This window comes from Anolis sagrei, chromosome Y (genome assembly GCF_037176765.1).
Source record: "Anolis sagrei isolate rAnoSag1 chromosome Y, rAnoSag1.mat, whole genome shotgun sequence".
Classification (NCBI taxonomy): domain Eukaryota; kingdom Metazoa; phylum Chordata; class Lepidosauria; order Squamata; family Dactyloidae; genus Anolis; species Anolis sagrei.
Genome location: NC_090035.1, coordinates 41,961,554 through 41,983,349, shown reverse-complemented (window position 1 = coordinate 41,983,349; position 21,796 = coordinate 41,961,554). Strand labels below are relative to the sequence as shown.

The 21,796-nt window shown below is 45.9% G+C and overlaps 1 protein-coding gene across 7 annotated transcripts in view; it reads right to left on the bottom strand.

Annotated features, from left to right (window-relative positions):
- The window catches only part of LOC137095694 (zinc finger MYM-type protein 4-like), a 154,912-nt gene that overhangs the window by 5,027 nt on the left and 128,089 nt on the right, over positions 1-21,796 (bottom strand). For all 7 annotated transcript variants that reach the window (XM_067462491.1, XM_067462492.1, XM_067462490.1 and 4 more), the window contains 9 exons: positions 19,685-19,853; positions 14,006-14,059; positions 13,385-13,558; positions 13,015-13,094; positions 11,824-11,977; positions 11,162-11,313; positions 2,257-2,368; positions 539-787; positions 231-357 (listed from right to left, as the gene is read on the bottom strand). In XM_067462491.1, the coding sequence (XP_067318592.1) occupies positions 231-357; positions 539-787; positions 2,257-2,368; positions 11,162-11,313; positions 11,824-11,977; positions 13,015-13,094; positions 13,385-13,558; positions 14,006-14,059; positions 19,685-19,853 (1,271 nt within the window). The remainder of the gene's footprint in view (positions 1-230; positions 358-538; positions 788-2,256; positions 2,369-11,161; positions 11,314-11,823; positions 11,978-13,014; positions 13,095-13,384; positions 13,559-14,005; positions 14,060-19,684; positions 19,854-21,796) is intronic.

Below are 21,796 nucleotides of genomic sequence, written 5' to 3'. Positions count from 1 at the left end.
AAATAGGACACAATGGACGGGCCAAATGCAGAGGATAACATTGATAAAACCCTGGATGAGATAAGGGAATGAGAGGCTGATCCCCAGGAGGGGCTTCTGCAGGGGCTTAGGGTGGAAATTGGTGCCTTTCTCTACTCATCAATTCCAAATAGTTTCTACAAGGGTAGCCTCACAGCACCAACCGACTTCATAAAGTACGAGAGGAAGCAAAGAGAGATGGTATCACTCACCACTTCGATAAGTAGAATTCATAAAGCCGAACTGGGCATCTCAAGGGGTTGTCAGTGTTCTCGACCATCTCCACTACCGTTGGGACCTCTTCACCTTCGTGGCGTTTTCGTTTGCCCACTAGCTTATCTGGAGATGGGATAGGGAGGACAGCAGGAGACAAAGTATAAGGGGGTGCCAGGATTCTCAGTGAGTTGCTGTCCTTTTGCAGAATCTCAGTACAAACACATGTGTGCGGATCAGCAAGTGACAAAGGCAACAAACAGCTGACAACGCAAGGAGGCCAAGAACAGACAACAGATTCACTCACCGGATTCAACTTCCTGCTTTCGGAAGGGAGGGAAGAAGCGTAAATACGTCATCTTGGTATTGTACTTTAGAGTCCGGGTGCGCCGCATGACATGGGCAAAGGACAGCTTCATATGTTCACTGACGTTCTTCAGCTGGAAATATTTGGTGTTGAAGAACAGCAGTGTGTTCAGGAGAACGATGGGGGAGTAGGCGCCCAGCTGCTTACACTCCCATAAGTGCTCCTCTTCGATTCTTGAGAACATGTAGCCTGAAGATTTTGGAGAAGGGGGGAAGGAGGGAAGAAATGTTGGGAGTCAATCCCACACTGCCCAAGTCTCGAGTCCTTAATGAGTAACAGTTTAGTTAGTTTAGTATAAACTGAAGGAATTCCCTTCTCTCATGTCTCTTGTATGACAACTGGAATCTAACTAATTTCTTCTCACTTCTTTTTTCTTGCTCTTATTCTGATTGGTTGTTTAGAATTGATACTTTTATACTGCAAGTATTTGAATCTGCCTTCTGCCTTCTTACACTTGAGTATGGAGAGTATGCACTTTGTGCTTTGAGATCTCTCTCTCTGCTTGTGTGTCAGAGAAACATAGAGATTGTTTTTCCCCTCTCTTGAAACCTTACAAGAGATGGGTACTGAAGTAGATCAGACCCAGTTCCTTACCATGAAGAAACGTAGTTAGATCTTTATTATTGTAAATAAACCTTTTTGATTTTAAAGATTGGACTTTGCATGTTTCCCTCCTAAGCTCTGAATTCTTTGCAGTCACATCACATGGCTCTTTGTGGTTTGCTAGCGAATGAGCTGATGCTCAATTTTTGTATCCTGCTTGTTTTTGGATTCTTTGCTGTATATTTTAGGGCAGTTCTCCATATAACAAGAGACACCCAGTCAATTATTTATCAGGAGCCAATTGCTAGTGTACCACTGAATATATGTTATGGGGATTCCTGAAAATAATGTTTGGATAGACAAGATTCCTTCCTACAGTCCTCTGTTCAGGAATGCCACTGGATTTGGGCTTATGGAAGCAGCTAGCCAGGACTTTTTCAAGAACTTTCTGGGTCAAATGACAGACATTTCATTTCAAAAATCATTTGGTTCCCCAAAACAAGATGGGCACACGTTGTACAAATGACCTAAATTAATCCTAGCAGTATATCCTTTCACAGTGGTTGGCTAAACAGATGAAGTTTGGAGGGACTGGAATGAAAATGCATCTTACTGTGTTATGTTGGGGACAGAAGGCATCTCTGACTACACTTTCAGAAATATCTGTTTTTTATCCTTACTATTATCTGCAACAAATAAAAAAGGAAATACTAAAAGTGGTCTTGGAATGGTTCTCTCCTAAGTAACTGTCTGTTGTTGTATGTCTTCAAGATGTTTCTAATTGATGGCATGCTAGAGGACTTAGGGAGAATACCTGTCTCAGAATCTCTAGATCCTCCAACACAACCCTGTGGTTTATTTCTGGTGGAAGTTGGCCACAGAGTCACGCTGGAGGACCAAGAGATTCCCAGAGAGGCATTTTTAAATTTGTGTTTTCTCCTGTACCCTTAACCCCTGCAAAAGTGGAGGAGCTAATGTACAAGCCCTTGATTACACATCAGAAGACACAAGGTGAAAAGCCACGTAACTTATTATAGACCACTTTCCTGCTCCAAGTATTTCTCCTTTTGAGATGTGCCCCAATGAGACAATGTGAAAAACAAATAGGCACTTACCACTGGGAAGTATTGTAGGCTCCCAGACTTTCAACAGTTTCGTAAGCTCAATCATAAACCTGGAGTAAGGCTCAGTAAAAATGTTATCTATTCTACCATTCTCAAACAGGTACTGCAAGAGAAAAGAAAAAGGGTAATGAGGAATCACTTGAGATTTACAGAGATCTGCAGGAAGGGAAATCTTGTGGCCCATCCTCCCACATTAACACATTGAAAAGGATTTAAAAGCCCACTGAAAGATTTATTACATATTCTATTGAGGGCTTCCAAAAAAAACCCTGTCTCTCAACAATCCAAGTTGACAAATGAGATGGTACAATTCTCTGCACGTGTCCATTTTTGCTGTAGACAAAACTAATCTACTCCAGATTCATTTCTGTTATCTCCTCCTAAGATGGAGATCTCTTGTAAGTTGTTTTCTTCTCTAGGCAGTGAGCACCTTTAAAGAATGGTCTGTTTCACATGTAAGAAGAATCTGAAAAATCTGTCACACAACACTCCCTCTTTTACATGTCATGTTAATCTGAGAAATCAGTTCAATATGGGAGGTACATGGAGGCGTTCTCGGTGGCTACTCCTCAAATACAGAATTCATTCTCTTTGGAGACGCTGCAAAGCTTGAGCTTCCAGATTGTTCTAAGAAGTTGTTTTTGTGGCCCAGTAATTAGGAAGAATAATTACCATGTAAGTTGTCTTCCTGGGACCTTGGGGTGGAGTCTGCACTAATTCAATACCTTGAAGGCAAGTGTCAAACTTTTAAAAAGTTGTCAACAGCACAGAGCCTCAAGAGAATCATTCAAGGATAACCAACAGGAAAGGACATTTTCTGGATATATTCAGAATAGCTCCCAAGGTTTTGAAATACAGTAAGGCCTCCCTATCTGCAGTAATATGTTCTTGGACAGACTATGGTAACCTAAAATCACCAATATGGCTGAATGAAGGAAATTACCATATATACTCAACCTGAATATCAGCCGAGGAAGCTAATTTTACCACAAAAAACTGGGGAAACTTATTGACTCCAGTATAAGCCAAGGATGAGAAATTCAGCAGCTACTGATCAATTTCAAAATAAATATAGATACCAATAAAATTACATTAATTGAGCCATCGGTAGGTTAAATGTTTTTGAATATTTACTGTATTTCAAAGGAAAACAGCAAACTAGCTCTGTAAGTGGAAAAGTTGGGTCAACAAAACCAATATGGTAGCAACAATAACTTTAATAATAATAATAATAATAATAATAATAATAATAATCAATTCATTTATATTCCTCCCTACCTCCCCATGGGGACTCAGGCTGGCTTCCCACATAGTAGCAGGCAAACATTCAATGCCTATATAAACAATGTAGAGCCAGATATAGATCCATAATTATATATACTAATTTCACATATGCATTTCCCAGGCTTTTAAACAGAGGCTGGGTGGCCATCTGTTGGGGGGTGCTTTGAATGCGATTTTCCTGCTTCTTTGCAGAATGGGGTTGGACTGGATGGCCCATGAGGTCTCTTCCAACTCTATGAGTCTATGAAACATTTGCAAATCGCCTCTCTCTATATGTGCATTTCCCTCCTGCAATATTCGCAAGCCCTATATATCACATATAAAGTTAATACATTTAGATGCACACAAAAAAGCCAGGAAATTGGGTGGGTTTGAGAGCCATACAAACAAGGAGGACATGAAATATATTTCCTTTTTCTCCTTCCCTCCCCTTTTGAGTGGAAAAGAAAATGCAGGTTGCTTACCTGTAATTGCGTTTCCTCAAGTGATACGTCTGTGAAATTTGCACATAATGGGTTTTGTTCTGCGCATGCGCAGCTATTCGGAACTTTCTAGAATCTTTAGATAGAAACTTTTTGGTGGGCGTCCCGCCCAATCTCCCCAATACTATAAATGCCCAAGGCGGGAGCCTCGGCTCAGTTCCGCAGCCGCTATCAGCAGCTATAGAACGAGCATGACCATTGCGGGGAGGATGGGCGGGGATGTGCAAATTTCACAGACTATCACTCGATATCACTCGGTAAACCTGCATTTCCCCTTCATGTAGTCTGTGAAAGACGCACATAATGGGTGATTAGCAAGCTACTAACCTCCAGAGGCGGGGGTCATGCAACACTGGAAAACAACACCACTCTGCCGAAGGCAGCATCCTTCCTTGCCATAGCATCCAACTTGTAGTGAGCAGCGAACGTCAACGGGCTGGACCAGATCACTGCTCTGCAGATGTCATTAATTGGGATGCCTCTCAGGAAAGCCTGTGAAGTTGATACTGCCCTCGTGGAGTGTGCGTGAATCTGCTGAGGCAGTTTTTCTTTGCCAGCAGGTAAGCTAGTCTGATGGTTGAGACGATCCACGAGGCCAGGTGCTAGGAGGATACAGGTAACCCCAGGGAGTCTTGGTGATATTTTAGAAATAGTCTGACTGACTTTCTGTGGGGAGCTGTTCTGTTGGTGTAGAACGCTAGGGCACATCTGACATCTAGAGAATGCAGGGTAGCTTCCAGCGGGAAAGAGGGATTCTGAAAAAAGGCCGGTAGACAAATGTCCTGCGACAGATGGAATTTAGAGACAACTTTTGGTAAGAACATAATATCCGGTCGGCGGACCACCTTTTCCTTGTGGAATCGCAGATATGGTGCATTAACTCTTAAGGCACAGTTTTCGCTCACACTCCTGGACGATGTGATGGCCACGAGGAATGCTGTTTTCCATGAGAGATGTGACAGGTCGCATGTGGCCATCGGCTCGAATAGTGGTTTGGAAAGTTGCGACAGTACTAGCTCCAAGCTCCATGCTGGAGGAGGGGTCATGACAGGCAGATGCAGGTTGGAGTATCCTTTAAGGCATAGTCGTATCATAGGCTCGTGGAAACATGATGGTCTTCCTGACTGTCTCCAGTACCATGACAGAGCTGCTAGGTAGCATTTGATGGATGACAAAGAAAGTCCTCTGTTAGATAGGTGTACCAGGAAGTCCAGAATAACCGTTTTCGGAGCTGTTAGAGGGTCAACATTCAGTGGTTTGACATATTCCAGGAAGTGCGACCATTTGTAAGCATAGGCCTTCTTGGTTGTAGCCTTCTGAGCTGCTGCAATTATGTGTAGCACCGCCTCTGAGAGTGGGGCTTGGGTCGGATTCTCCACGCTGAGACGCAGGGAAGTCAGATGCACCCGGCCCTCTTGGATGGACAGGAAGTCTGGTCTGTCTCGCAGATGAAGATACTCACCCCCGCCCCGAGGCCTTGAGGAGGGGAATGAACCATGGCGCGACCAGTATGGCATCTGTGTTGTCCTCGATCATTTTGGACAGTACCTTGGGTATCAGTGGGATCAGAGGAAAGGCGTATAGCAGGCCCGGTGACCAAGTGAATATGAATGGGTCCCCCATGCATCCCTGAGTCGATCTGGGGCAAAGTCTCGCACAGTATGTGCCACACTGTGTGTTCACTGGTGATGCGAACAGGTCTAAGGTTGGTTGGCCCCAGTGGCGGGACAGAAACCAGAATTCATCTTGGTGAAGTTGCCATTCGTGGGTCTATGTTTGTGCCCGACTGAGAGCATCGGCGAGAGTGTTGTCTTCGCCTGGGAGGTGTACCGCCGTGAGATGGATCTTTTGTGGAATACACCACTCCCATATTGCCGTGGATAGGCAAAGGAGGTCGGAAGAGTGCGTCCCGCCCTGCTTGTTTACATAGCATTTCACTGTTGTGTTGTCCATGAGGAGCTGGACAGCACGCTCGGTGACTTGGAGCTCGAATGCACGCAGGGCTTTTTGGACAGCCAAGAGTTCGAGGTACTTGATGTGGTGAATTGCCTCCTCATAGGACCATCTGTCGTGTATTTTCAGGCACTGGAGGTGCGCCCCCCATCCTTGAGTGGATGCATCTGTTGTGAGGCAGTGAGATGGGCGCAGCTGTCTGAACGCCATGCCTGCAAGGACATGCTCCTTTTCTGTCCACCATCGGAGGGACGCCAGTACCCAATGTGGGGGGTACAGTAGGATGTTCTGGCTGTCGCATTGGGGCTTCAACACTCTAATGAACCCATGCTATAGTGGGCGCATCCTTAGCCTTGCAAACATGATGACCAATGTCATCGAGGCCATGTGTCCAAGCAGTGATTGGAAGGCCCACGCCGTGGCTCTCCCATGAGTGCAGATGTCGTCTATTGCAGATTTGATGGCGTAGAAGCGGTCTTTTGGCAGGAAGGCCTTTTCTTTGATGGAGTCTATGGTAGCGCTGATGAATTGGATGCCCCTTGAGGGAGTCAACTTGGATTTCTCAAAGTTGACTATGAGGCCGAGGCTCTGCAAGAGAGACAGAGTGTAGGTAAGGTCCGATTGAAGTTGGGATCTCGATTCTGAAGTGATCAACTAATTGTCCAGATATGGGAAGATCGTTATTCCCTTCTGCCTCAAGTGCACGGTCACTACTGCTATGCATTTCGTGAAGACTCGAGGCACTGTTGCCAGTCCGAATGGAAGCACATTGAAAGAGTATAATTGGTCGTCTAATGCAAAACTTAGAAATCTGCGATGATATGCTCTGATTGAAAAATGAAAGTATGCATCTCGGAGGTTGAGTGTTACAAACCACGACCCTGGCCTTAGGAGCAGAAGAATGGATGCTAGGGTGACCATGCAGAATCTGCGAGGTTTTATGAAGTTGACATCTCTCAAATCTAGTATGGGGCGGAGGCCACCGTCCCTCTTTGAAATCAGGAAGTATCTAGAGAAGAAGCAATGTTCAGCTTCTGTAGGATGGATCCTGGAGATGGCTCCCTTCTCTAGGAGGGTTGAAATTTCCTTGAGAAGTTGAGGGGAAGATGGTGTAAATTTGATGGCTCCCATGGGGGGGCAAGATTCAAATTCTATGGCATAACCTTGCTCCACTATGGAGAGCACCCAAGAGTCTGTGGTTATTCTCCTCCAAGCGTGCGCAAAAGGGGCCAGGCGGTCCTGGAAGGTCCTTTGGGCAAAACGTGGCAGGTAACTATCGCAGAATAAAGAACTGTCAAACAATAAACCTGGCTCAATGGAGCCAACTGTGGAACTTTGAACTTGTGAAACTGCTGAGATAGTTGGAGATTGGCTTCTAGCCCGAGGGCTAGAAGTGGCGCTTCTGACGCTCACGCTGTTTACCTCCGCTATGCTGTTGGCCCTTGTATGGTAGAGATGGTTTTCTGGTAGATGGTGGTGGAGCATCAGGGCGTCCTCTGAACGTTGGAGGGCTGTAGCGTCTCCGGTGTTGTTGAAAATGATTCGGCCAGTATGGTCTGTGATACTGTGACAGATAGGGGGAAAAAACCATATTTGTGAGCTGTTTGTCTCATCTTCTGGGCATGCTCTAGTTGGGAGTCTGTCTCTGGATTAAAGAGACCCGACTCGTCCATTGGGAGGTCTTCTATTATTGTCTTGGCATCTCAGCCAAGCATGGCGGCGTAAGGCCACTGCTGTTGCCAGGAGTTTGCCCGCTGCATCAGCCGTATGTTTGGCTAAATCCTTTTGAAAGGAGGTGTAAAGAAGTTGATTATAAATTGTATGACTTTAACTGTATTTGTGTTTAGATTGGCTGCAGTAATGCTGGAGCGGCCTAACTGAGAGGAGTGCGTTACCATGGAGACGATGCTGTAGAGAAGTGGGAGGAGCTTAGAGGGGAGAGTTTAAAAAAAACGACAGTTTATGTTCAGTCAGAGTTAGGGTTTAGGGTTAGAGGAGTGAGCAGTCAGGAGTTAAGATTAGGAGGTTATAGCTGTAAAAGAGTGAATTGTGAAGCAAAGTTTCGAGGCTTTGGAAAGCCAGATTAAGCTACTGGAAGTTTCTTAGCCAGAGAGTCTGATAAGGGAAACATAACCAGTATTCCGTTAGTCTAAAGAAAGGCTAAAGAATAAGCTTATTAAGTATCTGATCAAGGGAGGATCAGATAAGGGAGACATCCCTGTATTGGAACTTTGTTCTGTAATAAGTGCTTCACCTCAGGAAGATACTGTATAACCTGAAAAAGTGTAACATTCAACTAACCAAGCATTATTCTGAGTTCTATAAGAAAAGTTACAACCTGCAACCACACGCTTTGTGCTCAATAAACTTGTTCTCTTTTGTTTGAAGACTGCCTCATCTCCATTAATTCTGCGTCCAGTGTGCCATATCTCCCAATAATACCTCACATCACCCATTGGTGGCACCATTAAGAGTAATAAATAATAAATCGTCCCTCCTCTCTCCTAAGACGTTACAGGAGGCTAGTAGTGATGCTTCCTGATGGAAGGCCTTCGCCAGCATCTCCTTGCTTGGTGGGAGCATGTCAAAGTATCCAGCTACTTTGCCCATAGGTATTCTTGATTGCCTGCCATGTACGCCCCATAGTGAGTCATCCTGGAGGCGAGGCAGACAGAAGTGTAGATCTTCTTTCCTAGCATTTCCAATTTTTTTCCTTCCTTGTCAGAAGGGATAGTTTGAGATCTCTGGGAGGGGCAAGGCTGACTGACATCCACTACAATGGAGTTAGGCTTAGGTTGTTTGGCCAGCCATGGGGCAGCAGAAAGGTCCACGTTGTAGAGATTCTCTGCCCTTTTAGATGTTGCGGGCACTGCTGATGGAGTAACGCCTTCGGTCTAGCTGAGTTGTAACAGAAAGGGAAGGGAATCTAAACAGTTGTTGGAGGGTCATGTTGCTTAGAAGAAAGAAACATTGGATCCTCCACTACCTTCGCTGACTGTGGCACCCTCAGTTGCAGGGCCTTGGACAGTCTAATCAGTAGGGCAGAAAATCCCCCAAGCTCTTCAGTGGAGAGTGCCTCTGAGTCAGGTTGAGGCTCAGAGGGGGAGTGGAGGTGGTCCTCTGAGTCCGAGGAGAAGATTTGCATCGGTTTCTGGAGTTGCAACTCTTGGTGCCGAGACATTTCTTGGTGGAGCCGAAGGTCCCGCAGCAGTAGGCGCTGTTGTGGTGTTGAGCTGGCCGGACTGTTGCGCCGGTGTCGCATCAGCCTTCAGAGGCTGCGTTACGGTTCCAGGCTGGGAAGGAGCTGAAGTTGCAGCCCTTGAATGGGCGTGGTCTGCGCCAGGAGGCATGGCTCCTGGAGGAGGGTAGGTATGGTCGGCGTATTGGCAGCAAGCAACATGGCGGCAACAGCGTACTTGTATTGAGCACAGTCTCTAAAGCATCTGGAATTATGGCGCTCCGGGGAGTAATCTTCTCCATAATAAGATCCTACCGGGATCGTGAGCTCCATGAGCTGATAGACAGGGACCTGCGTCGGTGCCATGGCACGTGGCTCAATCAGCGCTCTTGGGAACAGCCCCTGCCCCCATCTCCCTTTTATATTGCTGCCAAAGAGGGCGGATTTTGAGCTTGATGGGGCAGCCCTGGAGGGGCTGAAGACCCCTCTGTACCCTGAGACACAACAGGTAAGTCGCTTGGCAAGATAGGCCCCAAGGCCGCTGTCGGTGCAGCTAGGACTGCGCTGCTTGGGAAAACACCCTCGGCAGGGGAGAGCATTGGCGGGCTTGGCACCATTTCCTCCGATCTGGCGGTTTGATTCGCCATTTGTTGAGCTTCTCCCAGCGGCTCTGTAGGAGCGTCCAAGAGGGGTCGGGCTGTGCCTCGCTGGGCTGCGCCTCTTGTGGAATGGGGACTCGGGAGTGAGCTGCCGCCAAGTTGCCCCTTCTTGCCTCTTCTAAGCCCATCTTTATGCTTATGGGATACTTTCCCTTGCTTGGGAGGTTTGGGCTTCTTTGCGGGTCCCAGCTGGGAGCCGTCCTCCGCTTCCTGCCCCTGTAGGGATAGTTGGGAGGAGGCCAGCCCCGAATCCTGGTCCTTTTGAAGATCAGAGAGCACTTCAGGGGCCGGGCACTTCTCTGCTCAGGTAGTGTTAGGGGCTAAGGTTCTTTCATAGAGAAGGGCTGTGAGCCTGGACTCTCTGTCCTTATGCGCCCTGGGGATAAATGCCAAGCACACTTGGCAGGATTGGGGCCGGTGGGATTCCCCTAGGCAGAGCAAGCACATAGAGTGCTCGTCTGAGTCGGGCACCTTGCCGCCACAGGAGCTGCATTTCGTAAAGAAAGAGGTGCTCATATCGAGGTGGGAACTGGCCTGAGCGTAGTCAAAATCTGTTCTGTGGTCGTTGGACAGGAGAGTATCACAAGTCGATGAGATTTCAGAGTCCAAAAGAAAAGCTAAGTCCGTCCGTTAAGAGAAAGCTCGCTAGTAGAGAGGTTCCAAACGCTGCTGATCGCAGACACGGAACTGAGCTGAGGCTCCCGCCTTGGCCATTTATAGTATTGGGGAGATTGGGTGGGGCATCCGCCAAAAAGTTTCTATCTAAAGATTCTAGAATGTTCCGAACAGCTGCGCATGTGCACAACAAAACCCAATATGTGCGTCTTTCACAGACTACACGAAGGGGAAACACATTGTTAAGGGAGATAAGAGGAGAGAGATATTTCGTATATTGCAAACAATGGCCTCCAGGCTCCGCTGCCTGGCCTTGACCTCATTAGGGAGGATTTTTCAGCTCAAAAAAAAAAAAAAACAAAAAGGAGGGGGGGGGGGGCTGAAAACTTGGTATATGTGGTACTTGGCTTTCAATCCTAGAAATTGTGCTGGAGAACCTAGGAATTCTTTGTTATCATTTTTAGGACTTTGCTACTTTGCTTGTAGTCTAACAACAGCTGGGAAGATGTACAATTACCACTTCTGGCATAGGGTTAGCAAAGGGCTGCCATTAGCTCAAATTCATCCTGCAAAAAGATTGGCAGTGGGTAACCTGTCACAAAACCTGTGTTGTACAGTGAGCCGATCTGTCTTGACAACATAAAGCATTCTTTCTGTCGGTTGGGCCTCAAAGTACAAGTAAAGAAACATAACTTTAGGAAAAGGCCCTAAGGGAGGACAATTACCTGCTGAATTCCAAGGCACAGATATAAGATGCTGTCGGGATCATACTTTTCACCATTTGGTCGCCGCACCTCCTGGATAAACTGGCACAAGCCAAAACTCAGTTCCGCAAAGGAGCAAGAGAGGATGTCCTCTTTGAGTTTTACAGACCGAACTGCAAGAAAGAGAAGCACCCAAAACAGTTGCTTGAACAAGCAGGAAATTCCAGGTACTATGATGGTAAGTTCAATTATTATCATCATAGCTACTCATGGCATCCCCTTTTTCAAGTTTCCCAAGCATGTGAAACAAAGGGTGCTATGTTGTTTTTTAGTTCTAGGTCACCTTTTCACAAAAAAATTCTCCCCACTGACTTACTGGTGTAGACAACAGCATTTATTCAAGTCGCACAATCCAATACAAATTGCCAAGACAAATAAATACTGCAGTAGCTATTTAAAGTCCAACTGCATATACCAGACATGGGCAAACTTGGGCCCTCTGGGTGTTTTGGACTGCAAGTCCCACACATCCTAACAATGCTGTTAGGAATTGTGGGAGTTGTAGTCCAAAACACCCAGAGGGCCCAAGTTTGCCCATATCTGACATATACCCTTACTTTTATTTGCAACATACAAATAAATAAGTTAGAATAAGGATATGTTACCTCCAAATTTCAACTCACCTTGGTCTTCTTGTGAGTTTTTCCACTGGACCCAATTCTTCCAGGCGTTCACTCCATACATGTACTTGAGGGTCATTCCAGAAACGGAGCAGCCTGGGTAAGAGCTCTTCACAAATATCCGGGGCTCCACTGCCACAATGGATTTCTTCCTCCCCTATGAAAATGCCAGAAGACAGTGGGTTGGTGTGCCATTAGATGTGTCATTGTGTGTCACTCAGGTCCATATAGAGGCGGGTGGTTTGTGCACCCAAAACATCTCTGCGCTCCAGCTAATTTTCAATCTTCTGATACATCAGCAGCAGGTTGGTGAATTAGAACTAACACAAATTTAGCATTTCCTGTGCACTCAAAACTTTTCACACTCAACTTTAAAGTCAAAAGCAAGCATGGGGAAGAAGCAATGGCTCATGATGCTGGCCTTTCGGATTGCCTTTTTCTTCTCAAAAATTGAGTTCTAGCACAAATAGGTGCTCAGTGGGTAAGCCTAGTAATCCAGCCCTATGATCCAAAGTGGGCAAGGCGATAGGATCTGCAAATGAGACAACTGTGTAAACTGTCAGAAATATTAAAAATTAACTAGGTATTTTTAATTACAAAAATGTAAGTCAGGCACTGAAAGGGATGCAATGGCTTAGCAAAAGCTGTAGTTCAATATAAGAAGGTGTGCCTGTTGGTTAGTAACGCTTCAGTCTGAGAGAGTTCTCAGTGTGAGAGAATGCCTCAGTGGGAGAATAGGTCTCAGTAGTAGTAGCCCTCACAGAAAGTGTGAGGTAGGCCAGAGTATTAGAAGGCCTCATGTGTGAAGGTTGAACTTTATTTGTGTTATGGAAGCCTTGTTTTTGTAAATAGTGCAACCATATTATTTTGCTATAGAGAGAAGCCTCCTACGGTAGAGATAACGTGTATTTTTGTTCTATCACTTTGGGCTACTGGTGCTGGGTCACGCTGCTGCTAATAAGTTACTCTGCTGTACATTTATGAGGAGGGTCTTTTGTTGGGCTACTGATGCTGGGTCATGCTGCTGCTGATAAGTTACTCTGCTGTACATTTATGAGGAGGTTCTTTTGTTAATAACCCCATTCTCCCAACATAAACTTGTGTATAGGTCACCCTCATGTCTAAGATGAGGCTAAAAGTTAGAGGCATGTACCAAACAAATATTTCCCTCTCCTTTAAAAGAATGCTCCTTACCCGTCTTTTGGGCTGTGGAAAACCATCTCTGTGTCTCCGCCTTGCCCGTGCACGCGATCCCAGCCTTTTGCTAAAAGAGTCTAATTTGAAAAGAAAAGGCAGAAATTTAGTACAGGAAAGGCAGCAGTAATCAGGAGAATACAGTTTATGTGGGAATAGGAGGCTGCCCCTCATTAGTGGGCCAAATTAACAGCAACTTAACAGAGTGTGTTCAGGGAACTGTTCCCTGGAGAAATGGGGGCCATACAATGTCTGGGGAAAGAAGACTTCACCAAGCTACTCAGAGCACAAGGGTGGAAAATCTATGGACGCTGTTAGGGACAGGGATGCTTTTCACACTCTGGAGTGCTTTCAGTGAACATTGACCAACCTGAAGGGAAGTCAGCTTCCAGGTCCTGCTCCCCTTTGGAGAACTGCCTTGACTCAGGCTCAGGTTCGGGCACCGTATTGGAGCGTAAGGCATAGTGGTTGGGGTCCTCCTCCCAGCTGTGAGGTGTGGAGACTGCTTCAGATTCCAAGTCACCGCTGTATGTGCTGCCTTGGTCTGGAATTCAGAGCAAGATAGAGAATGCAATGAATGATGGAAGAAGGCCAACAGGTGGATACAAAGCAAAGCCCAGTAGAAAATTCAAGCTATTAAGGAGCCAAGCACTTCGGTGATTTGGCTGTGGCAAGCAAGGCAATACTGTGGCAATACTGAGAAATATGTGGGAAGACCACCATATGTTGCCCCAAACCAATTCAAAGTTGGTGCATCCCCAATGATTGGCCACTCAGCCTTGAAGCCTTTAAGGAAAAGAGAGCCCTTCCCCTTGGCTACTCTTTCCATCATGACATATTTCCAAATGTTGAGCTAAATCATCTCTCTTTCTAACTTGCATCTATCGGGTCAAGGAAATATTTCAAACTTCTTTATCCCTATTGTCCCACACAAGAATACAGGGGCAATATTGCTTTGTGGAATTCATTTACTAAGCTCCTGTATACTAACCTTTCTCAAATATTTTAGGGTCCAGGAACAGCTCCTGCTCAGACGTTTGAGAACCTAAAACAAGTGGAGAAGACATGGATATACAAATGCATAAAGAAACAAGTGGAGAAAATACAGCTATACAAACACAGATAGAGAAAAAGCAAACAAACCCAGTAATCCAAAAAAGTATGTAATTCCATATAATGTTTGCTTGTACTGACCCATCCAGACCAATAGTTCTCAGATTTTTGTATTTATGTCTCACCAGCTACACTGTCAAAGAATCACTCCATGATAGAAAAAAAGGAGGAGTGAAGTATTTCTCAACAATATTTATATGCTTATTTATTTATTTATGACATTTATATCCCACCCTTCTCACCCTGAAGGAGACAAGTGTGGCTTACAAATTATGTGCATATACAATAAATTATATTAGCATACCACAATATTAGTATTACATATTACTATATTGTTCTATACTACCATACTGCAATATTATTAGTAATATTACATGTAATATATAACATATAATAATAATCAGTATTAGTAAGGACTGGATTGCATGAGATGGTGTGAGTGAAGAAGTCCAGGAGAGCGTATGAGTTGTCCGTGATAGTAGCGAATTATAGGAAGGTGTGGAAGGTGTGGATGATAGTAGTGTGTGTGAGAGAATGTACATGTTGGTTTTAGTGTGCTGGGAGAAATTCAGGAGGTTGTGAAGAATATGGGAGTACTGGAATGTTTGGTGGACTGACTGATTGTGCTGTAAGTGGGAGTGAATGAGTAATGATAAGAGTGTCTGGTGCTAGTGGTGAGAGAGTGTATTTTTTTGACATAGGAATGGCTACAGCGGACTCTTATCCGGAAAATGACATTTTGCACTTTTACGACCTCCTGAGGGACTCTTTCAACCATGTGCTGTTTCAGCTCAGGTTTTTGAATGAGAAAATGGACCATCTCCTCAGAGGCTTTGCCTCCTTCTCAGGAATTACTGTGCAATCTAACCCTCCAAAGACTGAAGACTCTCTCTGTGCAGACTTTGCTAAGGACTTGTGCCGGAACGGGGAGGAAAGCACTTTAGAGCATTCGGAACATAAGGCAGAAGGAGGGAGGGAGGGAGGGAGTGAAGATGAGATATCTGAGGGAAAGGGAGAATTTCTGGGCGTACATAGGAATGGAAACATCCGGGAGTGGCAGCGGTGTGGGCTGGCTGCTCAGAGAACGGCCAACAATACAACATCTGGCCACATGGATCAGCCCACTGCACTTTATGATTGGCATCAACATCTTTCCACAGACAGTTTTGCAGTGGACATTGCTGATCAAATGATAAACAGAGGTAGATGGACCTCCAAGAGGGCAGTTTGCAATTCCCTGGCCCAAATCCTAGGTAAAAGATCACAGGATATAAGACTAAAAGCCATAGTGTGGTTGTGGAGGGATTACCAATCCCCTGACCGCTCCACCCGTCTTCAAATTTCATCAGAAGACACCACTTGGCTTGGTGAGCTAATGGCTAAACAATCTGGCCTGAAGAAATGGGGAATCACCATTAGGAGGGTAGTTGTAGACCCCCACATTCGCCCCTTGTTCGATCCTGGGGCTTTGTCCCACCATACCCCACCTGGCCCCCGGGCGAATTCCACAACCAGCTCACCAGTCATGGCCCCCCCTCCTGGTTCGTACAATTTTAAGACCCCATCTGCCCCAGTCGCCTCCACTCAGCCAGCCACACTTCTCCGCTCGAGAACACTCCCTTTATTCAGCCCACTTAGCTCCCTTGATACCTCTTTGTCCACCTCAATATCAGAGTCATCCCCACCAAATGCCCAAGGGAGATTATTTCCCAGCCCAACTTCCTCCCCTGAGAGTTGACTAGATTCTGGCCGGGCGGGGGGAGGTAAGGTTCCAGAGGAAGGGGGTGCTATCCGAGTCGTGTGGGGAAGGAGATTTGCGGTTCATAAACATCCCAGGGAGAAGCGCAACAGAGTCCTTGCGACCCTGGAAAAAGTGGGTAGTGGTAGGCTCCTTGGCAGCCCCCTTGGTCTCAAGGTCTTATTGATCAATGCCAGATCCGTAAATGATAAGACCGCAGCCATCCAGGACTTGATCCTGGATGAGAGGGCGGATCTGGCATGCATTACCGAGACCTGGTTGGACGAGGTGGGAGGTGTAAACCTTTCCCAGCTGTGTCCCCCAGGTTTCGGAGTGCATCAACAGGCCAGACAAGGGGGGCGGGGAGGAGGGGTCGCAGTGGTCTTCCGGCAATCCATCGCCGTGACCAGATGCGTTGTCCCACAAGCGTCTGGGTTTGAATGCGTCCACTTGAAGGTGGGGAGCCGTGACAGTGTGGGGTTCCTGCTGGTGTATCGTCCACCCCGAGATCCAGCAGCTTCCCTGGCTGAGTTAGCGGAGGTGGTCTCTAATTCGGCCTTGGTCTCCCAGCGCCTGGTGGTGCTGGGAGACTTTAACATCCACGCCGAGACCACTTTATCGGGCGCAGCTCAGGACTTTATGGCCACCATGACGGCCATAGGACTGTCACAGATAATATCTGGCCCCACACATCATGCTGGGCACACTCTCGACCTCGTCTTTGTGGCGGACGACAAATTGATCAGAGTGGAAGATCAAAACATCCTTCCAGTGTCATGGTCTGACCATCATCTGATCACATTTAGACTTACTGCGACCCTAAACCTCCGCAGGGGTGGAGGACAAATTAAGATGGTCCGCCCTAGGAGACTGATGGATCCGGACGGATTCCTGAGGAATCTTAGGGTTCCCCCTGCCTTGGAGCCTGGCGATTCTATCGACGCCTTAGTAACTCTCTACAACGGGGAGATGGCCAGGGCGTTAGATACGATCGCACCCGAACGCCCCATCTCGTTGCGTCGTGACAGGCCATCTCCTTGGTTTACCGAGGAGCTGGCTGTCATGAAGCATACGAGAAGGGGGCTAGAGCGCAAATGGAGGAAATCTCGGAACGTGTCTGACCGAACACGGGCTAGAGCCTCCCTTAAGGCATACTCCGTGGCTATACGGGCGGCCAGGAAGTCATTCACGACCGCCCGTATAGCATCTGCAGCAAATAGATCATCGGAGCTGTTTCGGGTCGTGGGTGAGCTCCTCCACCCACCAGCGGTGGAGGAGCTCCCCGACGACCCCGCAGCTCGGTGTCGCGATTTCGCACACCATTTTGCAGATAAAGTCGCCCAGATACGCCTCGAGCTCGACTCCAATTCCATCGCAGTGCCAGGAGAGGTGACGGAGGCACCTGCTTGTCCAATTTTATGGGATTCTTTCAGGCTTGTTCTTCCTGAAACCGTGGAGGAGACCCTTGGGGCTGTGAGAGCGACCACCTCATCCCTGGACCCATGCCCATCTTGGCTCATTAGATCAGCCAGAGGGGGGTTGCTTGACTGGTTTGTACCGATTATCAATACATCGCTGGAGCAAGGAATTTTTCCATCTAACCTGAAGCAGGCCGTGGTTCGCCCACTTATCAAAAAAGCTTCCCTTGACTCCTCGGTACTGAATAACTACAGGCCGATCTCCAACCTCCCCTTTTTGGGAAAGGTGCTGGAGAGGGTGGTCGCCTCTCAGCTTCAGGGTTTCCTAGACGATACCAACTACCTAGATCAGTCACAGTCTGGTTTCAGGCCTGGCCATGGCACCGAGACAGCCTTGGTCGCCTTGGTAGATGACCTCCGCAGAGAACTGGACAGGGGGAGTGTGACTCTGCTGGTTCTCTTGGACATCTCAGCGGCTTTCGATACCATCGATCATGGTATCCTTCTGGGTCGTCTCTCCGGGATGGGCCTTGGGGGCACGGTTCTGTCGTGGCTCCAGTCCTTCCTGGAGGGACGAACTCAGATGGTGAAGCTGGGAGATGCCTGCTCTGACCCCTGGCCTTTGACCTGTGGGGTCCCGCAAGGCTCTATTCTATCTCCCATGCTTTTTAACATCTACATGAAACCGCTGGGAGAGGTCATCCGGGGTTTTGGAGTTGGGTGCCATCTCTACGCGGATGACACACAACTCTACTACTCCTTTCCACCTAATTCCAAGGAGGCTTCTCAGGTGCTAGGTGAGTGCCTGGCCGCTGTGTCGATCTGGATGAGGAAGAACAAGCTGAAGATCAATCCCGACAAGACAGAGGTCCTCCTGGTCGATCGCAAACCGAATCGGGGTATAGGGTGGTTACCTGTGTTGGACGGGGTTACACTCCCCTTGAAGCCACAGGTCCGCAGTTTGGGCGTCCTCTTGGATTCCTCGCTTACACTTGAAGCTCAGGTGTCGGCGGTATCCGGGAGGGCCTTTGCGCAACTGAGACTTGTGCGCCAACTGCGACCATACCTCGTGAAGGCCGATCTGGCCGGGGTGGTCCACGCCTTGGTCACCTCTAGAATGGATTACTGCAATGCGCTCTACGTGGGGCTGCCCTTGAAGACGGCCCGGAAACTTCAATTGGTCCAGCGGGCAGCAGCCAGGATGCTAACAGGGGCTCACTATCAAGAGAGGTCTACCCCTCTGTTTAAGGAGCTCCACTGGCTGCCTTTTATTTTCCGGGCCCAATTCAAGGTGCAGGTGCTTACCTACAAAGCCCTAAACGGTTCGGGACCACCCTACCTGCGTGACCGCATCTCCATCTACGAACCCACACGCTCGCTACGGTCATCCGGAGAAGCCCTGCTTGTGATCCCACCCACGTCGCAAGCGCGCTTGGTGGGGACGCGTGACAGGGCCTTTTCCGTGGCGGCCCCCAGACTTTGGAACGCCCTCCCAAAAGATCTCAGACAGGCCCCCACTCTAGCCGTTTTCAGTAGGAAGTTAAAAACCTGGCTGTTCCGTTGTGCCTTCCCAGACTAGGAATCCCCATCCCAGGTCCTAGAAGCACCTTAGCATAACCAATGTTGCTGCACACCACACTTTAATCCTACGTTCCTCCTGCCATTTCAGCACTTTTAATCCCTGTACCCCACTGCGCCGGCCGAACCAGTTTTTAATAGTGTCCTGATGTATTGTCATTGTGGTTTATTTTGCTTAATTGTTTTGATTTGCTTTGTTTACTGTTGTGCTATGTTTTCTTTTGTATTGTGTTTGAGGCTTCGGCCGTGGAAGCCGCATCGAGTCCTTCGGGAGATGCTAGCGGGGTACAAATAAAGTTAATAATAATAATAATAATAATAATAATATTTTAGTATTAGTATTATTAGTATCTGATTATTAGTATTATACTGTATTGCATTATGATGATCAATATTATATGTACATACAATATATTATATTATTAGAATAACACATTAGTATTATATATATTACTATATTATTACTATATTGTATTTATGTTATTGTATGACATGTCACCCATTATCCTGCTATATTTCAGCCCATGCCCACTTCCTCAGCAGTCCTATTCGTAAATGCCTTCAAATAACCATTTTATGAAAATGACTAGTTTAGAATTTCAAAGGCATCCAAAACTGGGGCAAACCCTATGGAATAGTTTTCACAAGTAGGCCTCTCTTTGGGAGATGAACACAGTAACTTTACTACAGAATCAAAGGAGAAGCTAACTAGCATACATTGGGATTCGCCCATATGATAAAAACATGAGCATTTAAAGCAGCATTTCCAGAAAAAGTTAACTTCCCAACCTTGTTTCACCCATTCAAAAGAAAAACCAGGCACCTCCTTGAGAATGTTCCTTATCCTTCTCATCTTCTGTGATGATTTCTGCCATCTGCAAAAGAGCCGTGCCAAAGGCATTCACAGGGTTCTTCTTCTTGACCTCTGGAGCAGCTTCTACCGCCTTTCCGGTATTTTCCGGGGCAGGTGGGATAAACATAGGAACTGGAATCTAGAAGAAAGGTTCGATTTGGGAAGAGGGGAAAATTCAGTGGTGGTGTTGCATGTATTTGATTAGAAAGCAGGCTCCAAATGCCTTGTTATTTATGATGGGAAAAGGCAGACCAGAAAGTTTTATTGTGGGTAATCTCACTGACAATGCAAGCAAAGGCTGGCCGCTAATTCAGTTAAATTTAGGAAGACCTGGACCTGATCTTTCTGGGGATTCTGGGCCTGTTAGTCAGCCTGTCAAGTCAAGGGATTTCTAGTGCCATGTTCATGTTTTCCTGTTTGTTCCTGTTTCATGTTTCTAAAGTATTGATGATTGTTCCTGAATTTCATGTTTTGGATTTTTTCTGTTCTTGTATTCCTGGTTTCTGGAAGCTACTCATGTACCTTGCTTTTTGTGGATTATCTCTGATTTTTGGACTTTGGTTTCTGATACTACTTTGCTGAATTGCTTTCTATATATTCTTCAATAAACTACTTGCTATTTTACCTTGGACTTGTGTGTGTGTTAAGTGCAGAGGTGATTCCCAGCCTTGGTGTACAACAGTTTGCTTCCACTGACCAAAGATTCTGTTAGCCTAACTTGCCTTTTTCTGTTTAATTACCTGACTACGTCAGCTAGAATTGTATTTGCAAAACACTGGAGGTCAAAAGAGACACCCAAAAAAGAAAAAAATGGCAGAATAAGATTTTGGAGATAATGAATATGGACAAACTGACCTACTGGCTATACACAATCCAAGGGACCCCAAAGAAATACACAAATTGGGACCCAGTAAAAGACTATTTCAAACAACGGAAAATAGAAATTATCATCTAAAAAGAGTAAATCACAAATAAAGAAGAAAAAGAAGGGAAGCAGATAAACTCTGAAAAACAGATAACTTTAAAAAACAAAACAAAAAAGACTTTAAAGGCCACCAAAGTCTAAATGGACGTCAACAATACTATTTTTTTATTTTACTCTTATTTTTTATTATTTTTCTTAATTTATTCTTTTTCTTTTTTCCTTAAACATATTTTCTCTATCACCTATTTATACACTTTTTTTGCCTTCTTTCTACATACTTGTACCTTACTGTTCCTACTTTCCTATCCAAACCAAATATGTTCTCCCACTTTTGATGTTATTTTTTTAATCTTCCTAATAAAACGTTTTTTAAAAAACTTTGCCTTTTTCACTGGAAAACTGACAAAGACTTTTTCGCTAACAAACTTGATCTTGAAACTCTATGTTGACGAAACCTAAATCTTCTATCTAATTGCTCATTAGTCTGCCCACCTGGAATTCCACTATCATCTTCTGAGTTCAGTTCCTTTGGAATGTGGCCTTCAGACAGAGACTGTTCATAGAATCATAGAATTGGAAGAAACCTCATGGACCATTCAGTCCAACCTCCTGCCAAGAAGCAGGAAAATTGCATTCAAAGCACCCCTTTTCAATCTCTAGCTGCTCCTGCTGACTTGCAAACCCAGAATCTCTTGTGTCAACAGTGACTAACAGACCCAAAATCCCCAGAGAAATCATGTCCAGAGAGATCAGGTACAGGCACAATCAAAGGCTGAACTACAACACTTGCTTCATTAAGTCAGGCACTTTTTATGGTCCTAAACAGTCTATACCAGGGGTCCTCAAACTTTTTAAACAGAGGGCCAGGTCACAGTCCCTCAATCTGCTGGAGGGTCGAATTATAATTTGAAAAAAAAAACACGAATGAATTCTTATGCACACTACACATACCTTATTTGTAGCGAAAAAACCACTTTAAAACTACAATAATTTAAATGAAGAAACAATTTTAACAAATATAAACTTTTTAGTATTTCAATGGGAAGTATGGAGCCTGATTTTGGCTGATGAGATAGGATTGTTGTTGTTGTTGTTGTTGTTGTTGTGTGCTTTCAAGTAGTTTCAGACTTAGGTTGACCCTGAGCAAGGGCTGGGTA